This window comes from Acomys russatus, chromosome 16, assembly GCF_903995435.1.
Source record: "Acomys russatus chromosome 16, mAcoRus1.1, whole genome shotgun sequence".
Taxonomy (NCBI): Eukaryota; Metazoa; Chordata; class Mammalia; order Rodentia; family Muridae; genus Acomys; species Acomys russatus.
This window is the reverse complement of record NC_067152.1, coordinates 39,516,013-39,538,183: the sequence shown is the minus strand read 5'-3', so window position 1 is coordinate 39,538,183 and position 22,171 is coordinate 39,516,013. Positions and strand designations below refer to the sequence as shown.

The window sequence follows — 22,171 nt, the reverse complement described above, 5'->3', positions numbered from 1 at the left end:
CTGGGAGACTGTCTGTCAAACAATCATCATCATCATCAACACACACACACACACACACACACACACACACACTCACTCATTTGTGCGCCTCTAGCACTGATACTGGTATATGACATTTGTTGAATGAAAAAACATGCATATTATAACTATTTAGTATTGTGACTGAAACTATCTCCTGGGTTCCAACCCCAGCACAGCATCAAAAAACAAAAACAAAAACAAAAAACCAAGAACAAACAACCCCCAAACTCTGCCTCTGAAACCACTTCACAAAATACATGTCCATTTATTAAAGCAACCAGCACATTAGCCTTCATGAAATGCAAAACCAAACTGTTTTCCGCGAGTGCACAGTGACTATCCCTGTTGGCAAGAGCTCCCTGGCAACAGAAGGGGAAGTGACAAGAGTGACTATCCTTTGGCAGAACGCATGCGACAAAGCCAATATGTGGGCTTTCCAGTTGTACTGCATTTTTCTAAATTGTTTTGAGATGATGGGGTCCTTGTCTGCCCTGGAACTTGCTGGGTACACCAGGATGACCTTGAACTCACATAGACAGGCTCGCCTTTGCCTCTTGAGTACTAGGATTAAAGACGTGAATTACTATGCCCAGCCCTACACCCTTCATCTTAACAAGGGACTCCTTTTCCTGCCCGTCCTCTTGTCGTGGTCTCTCCGAGAGACCCCCATGCTTGTGGACCACAGTTCACGTGTCTGGCAGAAACTTTGAAGACACAATCAGAGCTAAGTTGAGAGCAAAGCAAGATGTGACCAAGTACCGAGTCCTAGAACAAATCGGATCATTCCCCTAACAGATAACTGAAAGCCAGAATTAAATCTTCTCCAAATTTCCCGGGCCCGGAGTACACCTACTGGGGGGTGGGGTGGGGCGAAGGAGGAGAAATCCATATCTTTAAAATCTGAGACAAGGCGGCCGGGCGTGGTGGCGCACGCCTTTAATCCCAGCACTCGGGAGGCAGAGGCAGGCGGATCGCTGTGAGTTCGAAGCCAGCCTGGTCTACAAAGTGAGTCCAGGATGGCCAAGGTTACACAGAGAAACCCTGTCTCAAAAAAAAAAAAAAAAAAAAAAAAAAAAAAAAAAAAAAAAAATCTGAGACAAGGTCTCAAGTAGCCCAGGCTGGCTTCGAACTCGTTACATAGTGGAGGATGACTCTGACCTCCTTAGTCCTCCAGCCTCCACCTCCCAAGAACTGGGAATGACAGGTGCGCCCCGCGCACGCGTGGCTGGGGACCTCGCGGTGTTCCCCCTGATCACGCTCACCTCGCCGCGAGCCAGCACCGCCCTCACAGCCGCGTTTCCACGCCTGCCAGACTCCCTGCACCTTTCTGTCCCGCCTCTTCTAGAAGGTGGGCGTGGCCGTCCCGGTTGGGGCTGGAACTCCGTTATCCTGTTCGCCTGGTCTGCGCTCCTCTCTTGACCTACACAACACAGGTCGTGGAAAATAGCCCAGCCCTTGGATACTCCACGGAACAGGCTCCGCACTTACCGAGACGCAAAGTTCCACGCGGTGCTCGCTTCGAACCCGGAGCTCACCAACACTTTCCCAACCAGCGGACCCAGAACTTGTGGCCGTCCGCGTCAGTGCCTGATGGAGCCTGTCCAGTTCTTTTTAAAGTTCTTAACCTCATAGAGAGCTAACTCAGATACAAGCATCAATTACTGTCAAAAAGCTTAATTTATTTAAAAATCTGGCTGGACTTTTACAGCGTGTCCCGATTTGTTTTTGAGCGGGCATGTGCCTCGGACACCTAAACGGGGTCCTGGAAGTTCCCGGTCTGTCCTTCCCCTCTTCGAACCTGCCTCTTCCTGCGGGCGGGGTTACGGGTAAGCGCGGCCGGCGGCCAGCCACTGCGCAGCCGCAGGAGGACGGTACCACGGCGCCTGCGACATGGGGGGGCGCGGAGGAGACGCCGGAAGTAGCGGTGGTACGGGTCGGACCGAGGGGTACTCACCGCCCGCAGCCTCCACCCGCGCGGCGGCCAGAGCCCAGGCCCGTGGGGGTGGGCGTGGCGGTCGCCGGAACACAACTCCGTCTGTTCGCAGTCGGCGCGGGGCGGCGCCGCGTCGCTCGCCTTCACCAGCTGCCATGAGCGAGCGCCTCCGCCCCAGGTGAGAGAAGGGGACCTACTTTCTCTGCCGCCCCTCGGCCGAGGATGTGCGCGATGGAGCCGGGGGCGGGGGGCGCACGGAGCCGGGATGGTGCGCGGCTCTTGTCTGCGCTGCTCTGCGGTCGGAGGAGGCAGCGAGAAGGGTGCGCGGCCTCTGACATCTGGACCCTGTGGGTAGCCAGAGAGGTGACCAGGGCTACTACCCCTGCTCTGTCTTTTTCTTTCTTTTTCTTCTTCTTCTTCTTCTTTTTATTTTATCTTTTTATTTTCTCGACTTCTGCTCTTTCCACTTTGGAATGAGGTTTGTTCGGTCCTACGAGACAGACGGTGGTCCTAAAGCTTTCCTGTCCTCAGTTTAGCCTGGGGGTGGTAGTGGTGGGAGGTATAGCCGATCTGAGAGCGATGGGACGCTTCGGGAGGCGGGGAGCTGCTGGCGCCCCAAGGTCAGGAGAAAGGAGGGGGTTGGGCTTAACCCAGCAGCTGGGAGGGCTTAGGGCAGACCGCAGCACTGTGTCCTGATCGCTTGTAAACCCAGAAGGGCAGATGGATCCGAGCGGGTTGTGATCTCCCCCCGCCCCCCCCCCCCCCCCCCGCCTCGGTTGTAGCATTAACAGGCAGGATTCTAAACTGTTTGGATGAGGAGCCGTTTGGCTGTGAGGCGGGAGGTGGCGAGTTTAGGCCGCTTTACCGTCACCACTGAGTCTTGCCTCAGGCCCCAGGTGGCCTCTGAGGGCTTTAGGCCCGATCCAGATGAGGTTTCTTTTTTTCCCTTCTCCTTTTCGTCTTCAAGAAGGTCCTAAGAAGTAAGTTGGGCTGTTCTACCTCGGAATGGAGAGGACCTGCTTTATTCTTACTAGGGAAGTCTCCTAACTATGGGGCTTGACGACCCGTGCATCACCAAGTTGTACTTTTTTCACTTTTCTGAGAGAAAAAAAGACTCAGATTCGTTTATTTATCTAAGCCTATCCCGGTTCACTTCTGTATTCCGCAGTAGTCTCAGGCTTAAAGAAAGTAGGTCGTAGTGTTGCTTTTTTATTTTCTCTCATAAAAGGTTTTATTTTTATTTTATGTATGAGTGTTTTGCCTTCGTGTGTGTATGTACACTACTTGCGTGCCTGCAGTCCGTGGAGGAGGAGGGCATTGGATCTCCTGAAACTGGAGTTACAGATGGATATGACCCACCCTGTGGATGCTGGGAACCAAACCCCAGCTCCCTCCAAGAACAGCAAGGGTTCTCATGTCTGGGCCATCTCCCCAGACCCCGGATCTTACTCCTTGCATTCATTGGTTGAATATGGAGTACCTGTTTTTTAAGTCTTCTCCTTGAAACAGTTATTTCAAGGGATTGGTGCACCCCCAACCTCCTGAGGTTATTTGATCCAGTGTTGAAAATTTGGAGGTCCCTAAGACTGAATTGAATTAACTGATTTTGGTTATGTTGGTCATTGTGGGAGAAAGTCTGTATTTGGGTCAAAAAGATGATCAAACTTAATTGGAAAATATAAAGTGCCTGTTAAAATTAGAGTCTGATCGGTGGCATTAATGTAGTGCTAAAAGGTTTAATCTTACTATTGTACAGACAGCATGATGCCATAATCTGGCCAACTATTAAAAACCATAGAAAGGGTTAAATTAGGCAAAGTTGAAATTATGGCCCTAGTTCCAGTCACACCATTAGAGCTGGGATTGGAACCTTTAGAAACAACAAGCCTGAGCTGGCTGACATTTTTTGGATTCTCTTGGAATGTCTCGCTTATCTGACCGCACTCAACATTTTCTACCACCGGTGTATTTTGTTTAGTGTAACGCTGTAGTTTGTACTGATTGTAGATTCTTTTTATGTAGTATACTCACAGGAATGTTGGTGTGTTAGTGTCTTGAGCCGTTTGTAGAGGACAGATCTTTCTTGCCTACTTCCCCCCCCCCCCTTTTCCTCCATGAGCTAGCTTGGCCAGCTCCAGGGTCTTAATATCGCCAAGTAAGTCTATGTTTCTAATTCTGATTCCTTAGTTAGAAGATAAAGGGTTGACTTGTGTACCCTGTAGAAGTGTGGGTGTGTGGTAAGGGAGTCTCCCTTACTTATCACAAATCTCTACTATTTAGATACAAATTGGGGGAGAGACACCCTACAGTAAGAAGCTAGAGTTCTTTTAAGAAGCATCTGAGGTGGGATGTGCTTGCATTCAAGAGGCAGAGGATCTCTCTGAGTTTAAGGTTAACTTGCTTTATATAGCAAGTTCCAGGCTAGCCAGGCTCCATAGTGAGACCCTGTCTTAAAATAAATAAATTTTTCTTTGACAACCAGTTTCTTTGTGATTACATCTGCCTGCCTAGTTCTTGAAGAGAACTCGGAAAATAGGACAGAACTGAAACATGAAAAGTAATGGAGCCAGCTGTCCTTGGGGGTAACAGATGTTCAGCAGTTATCTTTACATAGGTAGAAAGGAGGTGCCTGGAAAAATATTTGTTTATTTAATTTATGTGTATAAGTGCTGTATCTGCATGTGCACCTGCACATCAGAAGAGGGCACCAGATTACAGATGGTTGTGAACCAGCATGTAGTTGCTTGGAGTTGCACTCAGGACCTCTGGAAGAGCAGACAGTGCTCTTAACCACTGAGCCATCTCTTCAGCCTCTGGAAACGTGAACAGTGGACCAATTGTAAACCAGTGGTCATGCCAGTTAATAAAAAGGGTATTGAACAGCAAGTGTTTCCAGAGTGGCATCTAATAAAAGCCATATAAACAAACAAAAAGAAAAAACCGAAAATGGAGAATAGGTAGAGCTCATTCTTTGTTTTTGTTTTTTGGTGTTTGTTTGTTTGTTTTGAGGCAGGGTTTCTCTGTGTAACCTTGGCTGTCCTGGACTCCGCTTTGTAGACTTGGCTGGCCTCGAACTCACATTGATCCTCCTGCCTCTGCCTCCTGAGTGCTGGAATTAAAGGTGTGCACCAACATGCCCGGCTCATTCTTAACTCATTACCACCCAAAGAAGAGGCCAGCTCATAAGCCTGAGAGATGGTGCTTGTACCTGGAGACACTTCCCCAGAGGAAGATGGGTACTGTAGAGCAGCCCCTTGCTCTTCTTGTTCCCGGGAGGAAGTGTGCCCTGCTACAGATGAGGAAATAGCAATTTTTGGTCAGGTTCATAAAGTTTAGTGGGAGTGACTCAGCAGCCCCAAGCATAACCAGCTGTTGGCATACTGATAAAATAGCAGCTGAGGGATCAGGCTCCTCCCACTGAGATTCTCTTGCGTGTCATCGCCTTGCTGGTGCAGCATGTCCCCATGCAAATTGTCTGTATTGGGATGAAAGCAGAAGCTCTTGGTTCAAATTTATATACTAATGGTTTGTTTGTTTAGTTATTTTTGAGATGGGGCTTTATTATACAGCCCTGGTTGTCGTGGAGCTCTCTATTGTAGATCAGGCTGGACTCAAACTCAGAGATCTGCTGCCTCTGCCTTCTGAATGCTGGCATCAAAGGTATGCCCAGGCTTGATTTATAATAGCGTACTCACTAAATGGTTATTAAAACTTGGTTTGTCTAGGGTGTAGCTCAGTAGAGCCCTTAGGCCCTAGCACCTACAAGGCCCTAGCTTCAACACAAGCACCACCATTAAAATAAGACACATATACCCAAAAAACTATGCCAAAGTAAAAACCTGGTATTTGTCTTGTTTTTAATTTTGAAATAGTTCAAGAATATTGTGCAAGTGCTAGCTGGTCTTCTGGGAAAAGGGTAAGAAGCAGAAAGAGATTCTTCTTATTCCATTGCTATGTGAGCTAAATCCTGTAGTCTCCAGTTAGTCAGAACTCCTGGGCTTTGTCTGTAACCATGGTTCCCTGGAATACATAAAATAAAAATAAATAAGCCCTTAAAGGGGAAGGGCATCTTCCTCCTTAACTCATTGACTCGTCCTGTGCCTGACACTCTCACTCACTTACACACACTCTCCCTCACCCTCACCTTCACCCTCACCCTCATTCTCACCCTTGGAAGACTTGAAACCTTAAGTAAACCCTTTTAAAGAGTCCTGCCTGTGGCTGGAGAGCTGGCTCAGGAGTTAAAAGCACTTGATGCTCTTGCAGAGAGCCTGGGTTTAGTTCCCAGCACCCACATGTCAGCTCACAACCATCTTTAACCCAGTGCAGCGCGTGTGGTGCCCTGTCAGGCATGCTTGTGGTGCACATGAATACACATAGGGAGAACACTCACTCACAGTAAACATAATAGGTAGGAAAGAAGGAAAAAGATCAGGCCTGGTGGTTTGCACATAGAGTCCCATCACCTAGAGGCTTGAGAGTCAGGAGACAGTGACTTTGAGAGCTGCCTACACTACAGAGTCTCACAGCCTCCTTCAAACACAGAGCCTTTAAGATTGCTCAGGCAGAAAAACGTACTTGCTGTGCAGCCTGTACATCTTAGATCAATCTCTGGGACATATGTAAAGCCGAAGGAGAGAACCAGTCACAATCCTACTGAGTTCAGTTCTTTTTTGTCCTCTTGCCTTGTATACACAACACATAACAACAACAACAACAATGAAAAGCAGCCCTAAACAGAAGCCCATGTACCCCTTACTCCAGTCCTGTTCCAGTCTAGAGCACAAGTTCATTCTTCTTTTTTTTTAAAGATTTATTTATTTATTACGTATACAATGTTTGCCTGCATATACACCTGTAGGCCAGAAGAGGCTATCAGATCACATTACAAATGGTGGTGAACCACCATGTGGTTGCTGGGACTTGAACCTAGGACCTTTGGAAGAGCAAGCGGCACTCTGAACCACTGAGCCATCTCTCCAGCCCCACAAGCTCATTCTTAAGAGTTGGATTGATTCAGAGTCGTCTTCAGGGTACAGGTTCTTGAGGCAGAGTGGTGATGTTGGCTTCCAATCAAAGCCTTGGGTTAGGGACATGTTGCATATAGAGAGCTCCTACATGAGACTATTTCTCAGAGTCTGTAGATGAGTGTAGGTTATTTTTTAAAAAAATATTTAATTTTAATTTATGTGCATTGGTGTGAGGGTGTCAGATCTTGGAGTTACAGACAATTGTGAGCTGCCATGTGGGTGCTGGGAACCGAACCCGGGTCCTTTGGAAGAGCAGGCAGTGCTCTTAACCACTGAGCCAATTCTCCAGCCTAAGTGTAGATTCTTATAATAGTAAAATACTCCCAGCCTTTTGTCTCTTTGTTGTTGTTGTTGGTGGTGTGTGTGTGTGTGTGATTGTGTGTTTGTGATGGTCTCTGTGTGCATCTTGGCTGTTCTGGAACTCTCTATGTAGACCAATAGGCCAGACCTCAAGCTCAAAGAGATCCTCCTTATTGCTCTTGTAGAGGACCTAGGTTCAATTCCCAGCAACAACACAGTGATTATCTGTAACTGCAGCTCCAGGGCATCCATTGTGGCTCACAACCATCTATAATGTGATCTGATGCTCTCTTCTGGCCTGCAGGTATACATGCAGCCAGAGCACTGTATAAATAATAAGTAAATAAACAAATCTTTAAAAGAAGTGCTTTTCTATTTTGCAGCATTTTCCATAATAAATTTACAATAGATAACCATTTTTTTTTTCCAGTGAAGCAGGAGTTTCTTTCTGTGGTCTCTGCAATTTCACTGTTGATTTTTAAAGTATATTTAATTATTGTGTATGTGTGTGGTGGTCAGAGGGCAACTTGTGAAGAGTCAGTTCTCTCTTCCCACCACGTGGGACCTGAGCTGGAACCCAGGTTGTCAGGCTTGGCAGTGAGCGCCTTTACCTGCTTAGCCATAGCACTAGCAGTGCTGTTGATTGCTTTCTGTAGCAGCTATTCCTATAGCAGCACAGCTAAAGCAGAGAACTGGAGGCGCAGGTGTATGAAGGCGTCCTGAGTGCTCAGTCTCCAGCATGCCCGTGAGTTTGGTGATATGAGTAGGTTACATTGCTTGAATTAAAGAAAACAGCCATTCACCCAGCATGTACTTTTCTGGCGGGTGGGGAGGGGTAAGATGCCACATGGGAACAGTTAGAGGACCCTGCACTTGAGCAGCAGGCTTTTGTGTGGTAACCGGCTGTGCATGAAGATGTTGGGGGTTGTGGACTCTCACAGTGTATTTATGCTGGGTGTGATGAAGATGGGAGACTACAGCAGCAGCAGCTGCAGGACAGCAGCCAGCCTCTTGGGAATGTGCTAGAGCACACTGGGTGCCAATGGCATGATATGACGTGTGAGGAAGTTGGCCTCAGTCCTGAAGGGGGTGTAGGAGCAACTAAGGCCTTGCCTCAGGTAGATCTTGCTTTGGGTGAGGCCTGGCTTCCTGAGTGGTTCAGTGAGTACTTGGTCCTGGTTGAGTAGTTTGGCTGGGAGGTAGTGGGCAGCATGGCTGAGCCTGGTCTAGCTGTGTGAAGTAACCTGAAGCAGGTGCTGGCTGGTCAGAGTTGGTCTCAGAGTTGGGCATAGCATGTGCATTTGCCATCTTCTGCATATATATTGGTAGGGAGGTGAGCCTGGCACTCTGCTGAACCATGGCTGTATATGGTGCCTCCAGTAAAGCTTCTGTAGTGGAGGGACTGTGCTGTTGAGTGTAACGAGATGAGGTCTCATGCTGTGTCTGAAACTCAGGGCCTCCCAGGTTGGCTTCAGATGTGCAGTGACTGTCTTGCCTCAGCCCCTTGCTTGCTGTAATTATAGGCATAGCAACTGTGTCTGGCAGGAACTAGATTTTTAATTTTTTAAAATTACCTATTTTTGCTAATTTTACTTGAGACAGTCTTACCCTTGCTGGCCTGGAACTCACTATACAGAATGGGCCTTGAACTTGAAGTGATCCCCCTGCCTCTGCTTCCTGTGTTCTGGGGTTAGAAGTACAAGTCATCATGCCCAGCAGGCTGTGGACTTTTCATTTTGGTTTACTTAGAGGTAAATGGCCACATTGGTAGTGGCTGCCATATTGGGCTGGGTATTCTAGGCAGTTGGCCTTAGAGCTAGCTCTTCCCATTTTCTAGTTTGAGATTAAAAGGCCTCTGCTATCCCCCAGTTCATTTAGATAGGCTAAGTAAATACTCCCTGTCATACTGAGAACCCTTGCTAGACAAATATGTGATGTTTTAAGCAGCATGCGCTGTCACTCAAGTGTAGCCTAAGCTTTTCCAGTGATGGCTCAGAAAGTAATGGGCCCCACCCCATCCTGCCACCAAGCAGGGCTTTAGGACCCGCTCACCAACCTGTGCGTGCCCATGCCACACCATCTTGTCTGCGTTTTAGGGCAGTGCTCTGTGGGACTGGGAGTCAAGTGGGGGACTTGGAATTAGAATTTCAGGGGATATAGCAAGTGGAAACTGAGTTGGGAGGCATCAGCATGACCCTCCTCTTGTTTCTGTGTTCCCAGCAGGCATTCGGAAACTAGCCTTTCCCGGTTAGGCCTGGCCTGACTGGCTGTCTCTGCTTGGTGCTCTGTGCTGGTATACTTAACAATTTCTTCTATTGGGATGTCGTGGTGGGTTACATTTTTAGGCAAGAGGGTAAATTTTTGTATGTTGTCATGGTTTATAATTGAAATATCTGCAGGCCCCATAGCTGGTTATTTTTTCTTTTTGTGATTACATTTCAGGAAAAGGAGAAGAAACGGCAATGAGGATGAGAACCACCCCCCTCCCCAGACCAAGCGCTGCAGCAGGAGCCCCATCTTCCAGGACGCCTGGGACACAGAGGTAGGCAGAGTGGCCTGAGGCTCCGCTGTGTGACCTGGGCGCCATTGCATAAGTGGAGTTCATTTGTTCAAAGACTACGTCGCCTTCCTTGATTGTGGTGGTTCCCGCCTTACTTGCTTACTTTACTGTCTCATCATTCTGAGGCAGTTTTGATGAGCAGTTCTGGGTGACCTGGAGCTCAAGTGTGTAAGCCTGGTTGCTCTCAAGTTTTTGGCTGCTGTCCCTCCTTATGCCGGGTTGTAGCTAAGTGCTGGTGTAGCAGGCCTTTAATTTTCCTTTGAGTCAAAGCCTCTTTGAGGAAGGTAGGCACTGTTCTGCCAGGTAAGCAGCGTGTACATGTTTGTTTTTACATCCCCCCCCCCCATTTATAATAGTTTCATGGACTTTGAAGCCCATCTTGGAATTCTCTTAATTTTACGTTTCCACCACTAACTCATTTCCTGATGGTTTATGAACTGTGATGTCCCAAGGGAGACATATATGTGGCTTGTATTCAGTAGCGATTGTAAGCAGCAGAGTATGTGCAGTGTGTAGACACAGCTCCCTTTTAAAAGGTTTTTTAAAAAAAAGTTTTAAAGATTATACAGTGTTCTGCCTGCATGTATGCCTATGGGCCAGAAGAGGGCACCAGATCTTACTATGGATGGTTATGAGCCTCAATGAGGTTGTTGGGAACCGAACTCAGGACCTCTAGATCAGCCAGTGTTCTTAACCTCTGAGCTCTCTCCAGCCCCTTAAAGGGTTTTTTATTCTTCAGTGTGTTCTAGGAAGTGTTCTTTTACAAAGTTGGGAAGGGAGGAGAATGAGAGAGAAATGAGGAGCACCTTCAAAGTTCTTTGCAATGTTTGTTTTCTGGGAAGAATGCTCTGTTTTGGGGGACATGTTTGTGTGGTTGGGGATCGATAAGGTGGGGACAGAAGTACAGATTGAAGTGCTGAGGGTGAATTGTGCCACCTACACATCCTGGCACACCCTAGCAGTTGTTACACTACAGTGACAGACAGCTGGGTTCTTACACGCACACTGAAACAAATCTTGCTGTATTTGAGCCACCATGTATGTGGTGGCTGAGAATTGAACTCAAGACCTTTGGAAGATAGGCAGTGCTCTTAGCCTCTGAGCCATTGTTCCAGCCAGGCCCAGACCCAATCCTGCGGTGTTTGGTTCCCACTAATAGGATTTGCCTTGTATCTAGACTCTGTACCACCAAAGTCACCAGGGAGGGGACACTGTGACCTTCATGTTTCAGGACCAGTAAATGAATGAGTCTATAGTATGTTCCCGCCACGTGTAGACTTGAGTTCTGATAGCGTCTCCCACCTGTAAAAGTCTTAGTCTGCTCTTTTTGTCTTCAAAACAGTATTTAGCTAAAAAGTAGTTGAGCTTCTGTTTAATGGGATGATTGGGGAGCATCCTAGGGTTAAAACAGTAAAAACCACAGACTTGCGACCATGCTTTTTTTCCCCCTCCATTGAGCATCAGATCAGTTGTCAGATTTAGACAGGGAAGTACCTTTGCCTGCTCCTACTCATCTGGTTTTGTCTCCTTTCTTCAATTATTCTTTATTTTTCCATATGTATGTGTGCCTGTGTGAGTTGGTGTGTGTCCCATGCATGGAAGTGCCTGCAGAGGCCAGCCTCAAGCAGCTCCCTAGTACTCGGTATGAGTGCTTATGCTACCTGAGGGAGGTGCTGGGAACCAAACCTGGGTCCTCTGAAAGCGCTAAGCACTCCTGAGTGCTGGGCCATGTTTCAGCCCCCTTTGTTTTCTTATTTTAAGCACATGTATTTTAGTGTTAGGGTTTTTGTTTTGTTTTGTTGTTTGCTTGTTTGTTTGTTTTTGCTTTTTTTGTGTGGGTAGGGAGGGTGGGCCTACTACACAGGGTCTCTCTTTCATAGCTCTTGTTGCCTGGAACTTGTTGTGCACACCAGGCAGGCCTTGAACTTGAGGAATCCATTTACCTTTGCTACTCAGGTATTATTAAAACTGCACCACCAAGTCAGGTGTGGTGCTGCACGCCTATAATCCCAGCACTTGGGAGGCAGAGGCAGGCAGATCTCTTTGAGTTTCAGGCCAGCCTGGTCTACAAGGCGAATCCAGAACAGCCAGGCCTACACAGAAAGACCCTGTCTCGAAAAGCAAAACAAAACAAACAAATAAACAAACAAAAAAAAGATGCACCACCACGCCAGGCTATATTGTTTATTTATTTTTGTTCGTTTCATTTATTTATTTATTTTTGGTTCTTTTGAACAGGGTTTCTCTGTGTATGTAGCCTTGGCTGTTCTGGACTCACTTTGTAGACCAGGCTGGCCTCGAAATCACAGCAATCCACCTGCCTCTGCCTCCCAAGTGCTGGGATTAAAGGCATGCACCACCACGCCTGGCCCTTGTTCGTTTTATTTTGTTTTGTTTTTCGAGACAGGGGTCTCTGTGTAACAACCTTGGCTATCCTGAAACTTGCTGTGTAGCCAAGGGTGGCCTGGAACTCAGAGATGTACCTGCCTCCTTAGTTTTGGGGTTAAAAGTGCTCGCTACCATGCCCAATTAGGCTATATTATTTTAATTGTAGTTTGTAGAAAATATCCTTGACTCAGACCATCTATGCATTGCTATCCCAGAAGAAAATGGTGGCTTGTCACTTAACCTTTGGGTCACATATCTTTTTCTTACTTGTTCAGACAAGTTCTGCTGTTGAACCAGTGTGGAATAACAGTCTGAAGTGTGGCCTAGCTAGTTCAGAACAGCTTAAGACCACTGCCACAGTCTTTGTCTGAACCTACTGGCAGGTCACCCAGCTTGGTATCCTAACCATTCCTTCCTGTGTTGCTTGCTGGGCATAGGCTGCTGTGTTGAGCTTGGTCTGTGCTAGGGTAATGAGTGAACAGCAGGTGACCTGGAGAGGTAGAAGGCCAGGGTGTATCAAGTGGTAAAGCCAGAGTGGCTGACTTCCCACTGGAATAGGCTCTTCTGTTTGTAGCACGAAAACAGATTTGGAGACATTGGGTTTTATAAAATAGAAGAATAAATTATTAATATTGCCAGTTAATGTAATAAACTACTGGATTAGTAAAGGTGTTACCTTTTAATTCAGAGGCTGAGCAACAATTGAATTTCCTTTTAGAGTAAGATAAGGACCCATTTTTTGGAGCAGGAGAGATGGCTCAGTAGTTAAGTACACTGGCTGCTCTTCCAGAGGTCCCAGGTTCAATTCCTAGCCTGCTGGCGGCTCAAGGGGACCCGACTCCCTCACATTGACATTCCTGCAGGCAGAACACATAAAACAAAACAAAAACCATTTCTTGGCATTTCTTGAAATACTAAAATAATTTTAGAGTTCTTTTTCTCATAAACTTGTTTTCATTCTTGAGGCATTTGTTTAAAATCACTACCAATAATGAACTTCTAACTTACTTTTTTCTGCTGTATGTAGTTGGCCACTGCTGGGAAACCAGATGTTGCATTTGACTCATGTACAGCTGTTACACTGGGTCACAGGCTTCAGTTTTCTGAAAGCTGGAGGTATTGGACTCATCTGGCTTGGTGTTCCTGAGTGAAGGGCTGTGGGGCCCTTTATGGGGATTTGCTCTGCAGGAGGAAGCTTAGCTCTGTGTATATTTTCTTCCTCTCATTTTAGTAGACCTTCTCACTCTGGTGGAGAGATTGGGACACAGAAAAATAGCCATGGTTGCTACAAGGTAAAAGAGGCTTTGGGCTGTAAAGACTGGCCTTAGAGCTGCTTGCCCCCAACTGTATGAGCTGCTTTCTCAAGACAGGTTCCAGTTCAGAAGGGCTTTGCTAAATATAGCCAGGAGCAGCCAGGCCCTACGCTTCTTTTCAGTCACAGAAACAAATCCTTCACCTGGAAGAATTTCACAAGTGAATGGGTATGGTAGTGCCAGAGACACAGTGTGAGAGGTTAATAAGAAAAAGCAAAGAGATTCAGGGTTTTTCCCCCTTCAAAATCTTTAATTAGTATTTGAGGACTTTGACTTCTAACTCCAGCAATGTTTTTTTTTTTTTTTTTTTTTTTTTTTTTTTTTTTTTTTGGGTTTTTCGAGACAGGGTTTCTCTGTGTAACCTTGGCCATCCTGGACTCATTTTGTAGACCAGGCTGGCCTCGAACTCACAGCGATCCGCCTGCCTCTGCCTCCCGAGTGCTGGGATTAAAGGCGTGCGCCACCACGCCCGGCTTCTAACTCCAGCAATGTTAATGACAAGCCTTAGACTTCTCCTCTGCCTGGCTTTTCCTTCTGTATATATTGTGTGCATGCATAGAGGCCAAAGGCTGAGGTTGGCTTCTCCTACTGCCCTCCATCTTATTGTTTTGTTTTGTTTCGTTTTTTTAATTATTCTTGGGATATGAAATATTTTATTTTTTAAGTTTTATTTTATTAATTTATTCATATTACATCTCAATGGTTATCCCCTCCCTTGTATCCTCCCATTCCTCCCTCCCTCCCATTTTCCCCTCACTCCCCTCCCCTATGACTGTGACTGACGGGGACCTCCTTCCCCTGTATATGCTCATAGGGTATCAAGTCTCTTCTTGCCTCCACCTTATTGGTAAAGTTATTTGTATGTATGCTTGGAGGTCAGGGGACTACTTTGTGGTGACCCTCCTTCCACTTTTATGTGAGGTCTCTCCACTATTTTTGTTTTTCTAAGACAGGATCTCAGTAACCCATACTGGCCTGGAACTTACTATGTAGCTCAGTCTAGCCTTGAACTTGTTTGTGCCGATCTGCATTCACCTCCCAATCCCAAGGGCTGGGACCGTAGGTGTGAGCCACCAGGCTGAGCTAAAGCTCTTAATTTTTTCTATCTTGAATCTTTTTGGGAGTAGTAGGTACATGCCAAAACATAGGATTGTTTAGCTCTTGTGTGAGGAACTAGGGTTGTAAAGGAAGTTTGTTTTGTGTTTTGAGATGGAGTCTTGGTGTAGCCAAGGTGAGCCTTAGACTTCCTATCCTCTTGCCCTCAACTCTGACGTGGGATTACAGAGTGTGCTGTCACATTGCAACTGAGAGCGTTTTTCTTTGTAGGTTCATGTAAATTGACAGCATCAGTGAATGTGGAGAGAGAGGTAGAGAGAAGTTAGGCCCTAAAAATGAAAATGCGTTTTCCAGATCGGCATACTGCCAGGGCAGAGCATGGCACACCTTTAGCCCCAGCACCTAGGAGGCAGGCGCAGATCGCTGTGAATTCTAGACCAGCCTGATCCACAGAGTGAGCTCCAGGATAGCCAGGGCTACAAAGTGAGACCCTGTCTTAAAAACAAAAACAACCAACCAACAAAAAAACCTCATAAAATACCCTTCTTTCCTTTCTTTTGTGATAAAGGGAGAAAGCATGTTCTAGGTGGTAAATATGCACACACACTCTGGTTCTGATGCTTTTAGTTAGCACATTAATTATACATAATGATAGGCTTTGTTACGGCATATTTGTGCGTACATGTATGGTGCTTTATTGTATTTACTCCCTACCCCCCTTCCTGTTCCCTTCCCACCCAGAACCTCTGCTACTTTGCTGTCTTCCTTTTTGCTTACTGTTTTGATGACCCAATGACTGAATTCCATTAGGGTTGCTTGCAGGAGTGTGATGAACTCATCTTAGGAGCACTGGTTTCTTACAGTGGCTGCTCCACAGGAGAAGATGGGGAAGCCTCATTGTGCAGCCATTAACCACCTAGGTCAGCGAGGGAGGGAGCGGGGAGGTTTCTGAGAGCCCCCCCCCCCCCCCCCCCAGCTACTGTTGTCTGCAGCTAGGTTCTGGGGCTCACAGGTCCTTTCTTTCCATGACAGGATGTTGATAGGCCCAATCTTTTTGTTTTGTTTTGTTTTTTCTTTCTTTTGGTTGAGACAGGGGTTCTCTGTGTAGCCTTGGCTGTCCTGGACTCATTTTGTAAACCATGCCAGCCTCTGCCTCTCTGGTGCTGGGATTAAAGGTGTCTGGCACCACAGCCCACCTCCAATCCTTAACGTTTACAAATTATATTTATTTATTTAGTGTTATACTTGCTCAGAACAGAGAACAACTTATGGACGTTGGTTCTCTCTTTATATTGTGTGCGTCCTGGCTGTTGGAGTCAGGTTGTCCAGCATGGCAACAAAGTCCCTTTACTCCTGAGCCATCTCACCAGCCTAGACTGGTCAGATTTTGCACAGGTCTTGCACCAGTAAACACCGTACCTGTAAGATCAGAGCTGCACTGGCACTACCATGTTCTGAAGCTTGTTGCCTCACTACACTTCCTCTGGCTCCTACATTTTTCCTTTTCCAGCTTCTGCCCTTTGAGGGAGGAGGTGTTGTGGTTCTCCCACATGCAGCTGGATGTTCCTTGAGTGGTTATCACTTGCCTACGCCAGACTTCCGGTGCACTAATTTTGTAACAGCACGAAGGAGACTGAAGTTCGGTGGGCTTGCAGTGTCCATTTAGCTTCCCAGCCAGGGCTTAGGACCTCCCCAGCCTCCAGTCCTTCTTTTGGAGTAGGTCTCAAATACAGCCTGAAGTGTTGCTTTCCTCATTACTGATTTAGTGCTGTTGGCAGCAGTGTGTACTGCTTGCCTAGCTGCTGGTGAGTAGTGTAGCACTGAGGGTCCACTGCTGAGCAACACTTGAGAGTTCTCCCTCAGCAGCCTTCATATACCCTTTAGTGGAGAGCTAGAAGTCAGAGGAAGTGCCCATCTTTATTTTAGCTTGATTTCTCTCTGTCCTGTAATTGTTTTTGTTTGGTTTCTGAGACTCTTATAGCCCAGATGGTTCAGGCTGGCTCAGATCTTCCCACCTTTATGTCCAGAGTGCTGGGATTACAGGCCTGTACTGCCACACCTGGCTTAGTTCTGATTTTATGAAGCAGAGCAACTCCACAGTTAGTGTGCTTGTTGGGCAGTGCTCTAAAGCTTATGGTATTTAAAGATGGGGTAAAGGGGTTATTGGTTAACCCAGGGTCACAGCCTGGTAAGGAGAACTAAAGGCAAGCCCACCCGGGAGCAGCAGCTCTTCATCTCTGGTGAGGAGTTTGAGAAAACACAGATGGCCTTCTTCAGTGTCTTCATTTTCTGTTGTGCAGTTCCTGCATCATGTCTTCTTCCTGTCTGTCACACAGCTTGCCAGGCTCCCAGAGGCCTTTGCTGGTTTCTCTCGCTTCGCACCTCTAAGGCTTATGGTTTTAACAGGGTTCTTCTCTGGTCTGCTACTGCTCCTCTCTCCCCTCCTAATTCACCCACCTGCAGCTTCCTTCTCCCCTTCTCTACCTGTAGGCTCTGTTTCTTAACAATTAAACTTTATTATACAACCCAACTAGCTTACACAAGAGGGAAAAAAGGTTAAAGGGAAAAAAGAGTGTACCTTCCGGTATCCGTTCCACGGGATGGGTCCCTAGGTGTCTCTGGCCTGCGTGCTGGTACAGCCTGTTTGCTGATCCACGTGCGCTCAAGCCCACTCTGAACCTGCTGCTGCTCTCTCCTCTCCGCCTGCCTGTGCTAAGGGCGACCCCCTTCTCCCATTGAAGGTCGGTTAGAAAAACAATAGTCCAGGTGGAGTCCCCAGGTCTGCTTCCTGAATTCCAGGCCCAGGATGGTTCCACCCAGTCCATCTCAAGGTATCCATGGTGTGTCCTATGGTAAAGCCTGCCAAGACTGCTTTCACCTGTGACAAAGCTTTCAGTCTTTCCCACATCTACCCCGACCTACCTTTTGCTTTCCGAAGCCTGTGGCACTTTTGGGGACCTTCCCGTCCTCCCTTCCTTGCTTAGCTTCGTTGTTTACTATGCTAAAACTTGCAGGAGTGTGAGCAGAGAGGTACTGATAGTCAGCAAGTGTTTCCTGATAACTACTGCCCTGGCGCGCATGGCCTCTGTCCTCAGTTGGCTGCTCATTTCCTTCATCTCCTCCAGAGCCCTCCAGTCCCTCTCTGGGGTGTAACATACACCTTCAGCATTTCCAGTCCCTGTGCCCGCCTCCTGATCAGCCTACGAGGAAACCTCAGTTGCACCTCTTTTCTGTCTCTTCAGACCTCATCACACACAGAACCTGGGGTCCTAACTCCTGGGGTGGACCAGAGCATGATGACCAGTGCTTAGAACCTATGCTTGTGCCTCCTCGGTGGCTCATGACCCCTCTGTGTTTTATGTTTTACCAGCTCCTGGCACAGCTCAGTGGTACCACACTGTGAACCTGTCGCCCTCAAGACGCTCTTTTTTTCCATTTGTGTGTTGAGTTTGTGCTGTTTCCTGATTTGTCATTTCCTGCCTATTAGAAATTTACCTCATAGACTTGTAGAGCTACTCTTAGGAGCCTCTCCCATGCTCACCCAGCATTGTATCCCTGCATTTCTCTCCCAGCAGTAGTCTCAGACTCTAGTAATCTGTGGAGCTTTTGTGTGTGGAGCTAAAAGAACAACTTTTGGGAGGAATTGCTTCTCTTCTTCCAACATGGGGGACCCAGAGAGTGAAAAGAGGTTGTCAGGTTTGGTAGCAAGGAAATGCCTTTTCTGCTGAGCCATCTTGCTAGCCCAAGGCAAAGAAAAGAAAACAACAACACCCCCCAGGTAGAGTTTAGTCTAAAGAAAAAGAGACATCTTAGATATGTAAGTTTCTGACATTTCTGGTAATGCTGTGGGCAACTCTGTGGTACATATGTAATGGAGATATTAACAACCAGTTCTGCTAGTTGTTTGTTTGTGAAGCATTTTACCTACGTCACCGTGAGTTGGACTGCAAGATTTAAAAATGAACTAGGAAACAAAAGATGGACTGGCGCATTGGGGCTGGAGGCTGAGGAATAAATGTAAGGGCAGCCTGCACCACATGATGGGACTGCAGCTCAAGAAACCCCACTGAGACCAGTGAGTGCAAGTGTATGTTTAGAAAAACTTGGAGGGCTCCCTGACCTGTTAATAAGCTCTCCTCTTTTCTAAAGAGCACCATTTTGTCTATTATAGTTTGAAATGCTGTATTTTTCTGGTGTATTAAGATGACCCCCAACTTTAACCTTTCCAGTTACAACAGTTTGGAATATACTTGCCATATAATATTATCCCTCTTTCAATGCACACCCTGTGCAGCAGACTTAAGGCTGCAAACTCTTATTTTAACTGGAAAAGTTAAAATTAAAGTTGAGGGGGTTGACTTATGGTACATACAACTTGACATGCAAATTTGACTTACTAAAGACTGAGTCTACTTCTTGACACAATTTTCATTAAGTACCTGTAACGAAAAACAGTAAAGAGAGGAGACTAAGAAAAAACAGAATTTTATGTGTGGTGGTGGGTTCTGATCCAGGGCAGTAACCTACTGAAATATTCCTGACCTCTGTAAAGTGTAGGTAGCTGTTCAAGGCTCTTAAGGTAGCTTAGGAGAGGCCTTTATTGAGTAACCTTCTCTGTTGACTTTGAGTTAAGATGTAAGAAAATTAACTCTAGCCATTCTTGTAGTCTGACTTCCTTATAGGCCTTTTCTGAATTCTATTTTAATTGAACAGACATTACTTGTAAGCATTGGGTATGTGCCTGTCTGAGATAGCTTAGATCCCCTACTGACAAGTGTGGGTTTCAGGTGTACCAGTAGATGCTTATGAACAGTGCATTTTTGCTGTTTCATATGAGTTATCTATATGGATATTAGTACATAGGGCTAGGACTTAATAGTCACTTTCAAAGAGTATATATATATCTGGGGCCTGGAGAGATAGTTCAGAACCTAAGAGCACTGACTGCTCTTCTCAAAGATCCTGAGTTCGATTCCCAGAACCACATGGTGGCTCACAACCATCTGTAATGAGATCTGGTGCCCTCTTCTGACATGCAGGAGTACATGCAGGCAAAAACACTGTATACATAATAAATAAATCTTAAAAAAAAAGTGTATTTATCTGGAAGCTTTTATAACCCTGTCTTTATAATAGAACTATATAACCACATTACAGGATGTGATAGTAGAGGGTAGGAAAAAAGTATCTATACTCCTCCCATTCTGACAGAGTAACTACTTGGTCAGTCTTCTTTGCAGTCTTTCCTCTCGTGTACACTTTGCGTAGTTTAAACACTTCAGAACAAATGTCTTTGTCAAAGTAACATACATTGGATACAGCAGAGGGCCAGATTTCAAACAAAACTCTACACCAGCTCAGGCTTCCAGTTTTTCCTCAGGGTTTGATTGCTTCCCAGATGAAGGAGGGTAGTTTAACACTGTCAAAAGGTAGACTTTTTTTGAGTGACTTACTGAGTAGCTTCTTTAAGATGGGTGAATTTGAGTCATGCTTGTTAGAGGACACATGGTGTACATTGTTGGCAGCAAGAGTGACAGCCTAATTTTTAAGTGTATTTTGTGTTCCAAGTGGTTATTTTGCATGCATGTTTTCAGTTCCCTGTGTTCAGAATTTATTTGTGGATGGGACATAACTTTTCTGTCCCCTGCACCAGTAGCTGACACTTGCTTTGAAGCTGAGAACCACCTTTGATTACTAGAAATGGTGGAATGAATGGTTCAAGCAGAGAAGCGAGGGAATAAGATACAGTTGAAAGGTGGAGCCAAGGGCTGTGCTGGAGTTAGTCTCACCACTTTCTACCTGACAGGGTGGCTGTGTGTGTTAAGCCAGTGTCTGTGAACGCATACAGTATGTGTTTTTGTTTTTGTTTTTTTGAGACAAGATTTCTCTGTGTAGCCTTGGCTGTCCTGGACTTTGTAGACCAGGCTGGCCTTGAATTTACAATGATCCGCCTGCCTCTGCCTTCCTGGTGCTGGGATTAAAGGCGTGCGCCACCACCGCCCGGCTATAAAGTACATTTTTTAATGGCATTTCAGTAGCTATTTTTTGGGGGAAGGTTGTTCGTTCACTACTGTGTCGTCCCCAGGAGTCCCCTCACTACTGCTATGGCACGTCTCATGCCCTTCTCACCTCCTTAACTGATTCCTTCTCATGGTCCCCTTTCTATTTTCAAAAGCTTTACCTACTGCCCACATAAAGTCTGGGATAAATTAATAATTTCTAGATCATCCATTTTAATACAAAATTCATATAGTCATTTTTCTGTCATATGAGCTGGAGTTAGCATTCTTGGGACTTTGTGTCCTACCCCAGAGACACTTGCACATTTGTGTTTACTGTTGCTCTTTTCATTTTAGCAAGGAAATGGAGTCATCTTAGGTGCTTATCAAGAGATAAATGGAAATGAAAGTGTGGGTGCATACACTTGGGAGTTTTATTCAGCCATTACTTAGAAGACTCTTAATACGTTTTAGGTCCTAGTAAAGCCTTTCTGCAGGAAGACTGGCTGATATGACCCTGGCTTTCCTTTTCCTTCCAGTCTTCGAGCAGCGACAGTGGTGGGAGCAGCAGCAGCAGCAGCAGCAGCAGCAGCAGCAGCAGCATCAACAGCCCAGACAGGGCCAGTGGGCCTGAGAGCAGCTTGAGCCAGCTCATCCCTGGATCCTGCCCCAGCACCCCCCAGCCGGTGCCTGAGCAGTCTGCCCTGTGCCAAGGCCCTTACTTCCACATCAATCAGACCCTGAAGGAGGCCCACTTTCACAGCCTACAGCACCGAGGCCGGCCTCCAACATGATGCTCCAGCAGCTTCTTGCCTTCTGTGAAGGGACAGCACTGTGCAGATTGGATATTTCAACTTAATGATTTGTTTTTAAAAGTTGCACACAGAGGAAAAAAACGCCTGTTGGCTTTCAGTCTATATTTGAGTATTGGGTCAGCAGGCAGCTGTTTACTTGGGATTTTGCTGCACTATTGCAATTTCAGAGGGGCTTGGGAGCAATTTTTTTTATAGGATTCTTTCGAGAGAGGGCATCAAATCTACATCATGGCAGTGTATGAGGAAGTCTCATCTGACTGATTTCCACATCTGTCAATTAGACACTGTACTGTATGTAAAAGAGCCTCTTAAAAAATGCGAGATCTTCAATTTTTTAATCAATAAACTAGTAAAGAATATGTAGTTTCCATGAGAAAAGTTTTCTCCCCAAATATAGGAAGCTTGACTCAGTGTTGCACTGAAGTTAACTGCCATACTACCTCTTAGTATGTAGATATCTCTATGGAAACGCTCTCCCTTGGAAAGAACAGGCGCCCACTCTGAAGACCATGGAAGTAAGCACCTTTCCTAGTCATGGTCTGTCTTATGTTTGTATCTCCAGGGAGAATATTACTTTGCTCTCTGTTTTCTTGTAGTCTGCCCCCAGACGCTATAGAGAACACTGTGCAGTTCTTAAAGCCAAGACATAATCTAGTAACTGTCTTACACTTGTGTACTCACAGTGTATCTGTTAACCCCTTGCAGTGCCCGGAATCAAGGCAGTGGTCCGTGCAGAGAAGCACACACTGCCTGATA

General features: G+C 46.2%; 1 protein-coding gene across 1 annotated transcript; it reads left to right on the top strand.

Annotated features, from left to right (window-relative positions):
• The first annotated feature begins 1,643 nt into the window (after positions 1-1,643).
• On the top strand, positions 1,644-21,787 carry Fam104a (family with sequence similarity 104 member A). Its single transcript, XM_051158985.1, has 3 exons — positions 1,644-2,132; positions 9,727-9,826; positions 21,140-21,787. The coding sequence occupies exons 1-3, from the start codon at positions 1,912-1,914 to the stop codon at positions 21,392-21,394; spliced, it is 576 nt and encodes a 191-aa protein (XP_051014942.1). The 5' UTR covers positions 1,644-1,911; the 3' UTR covers positions 21,395-21,787.
• Positions 21,788-22,171: the final 384 nt, after the last annotated feature.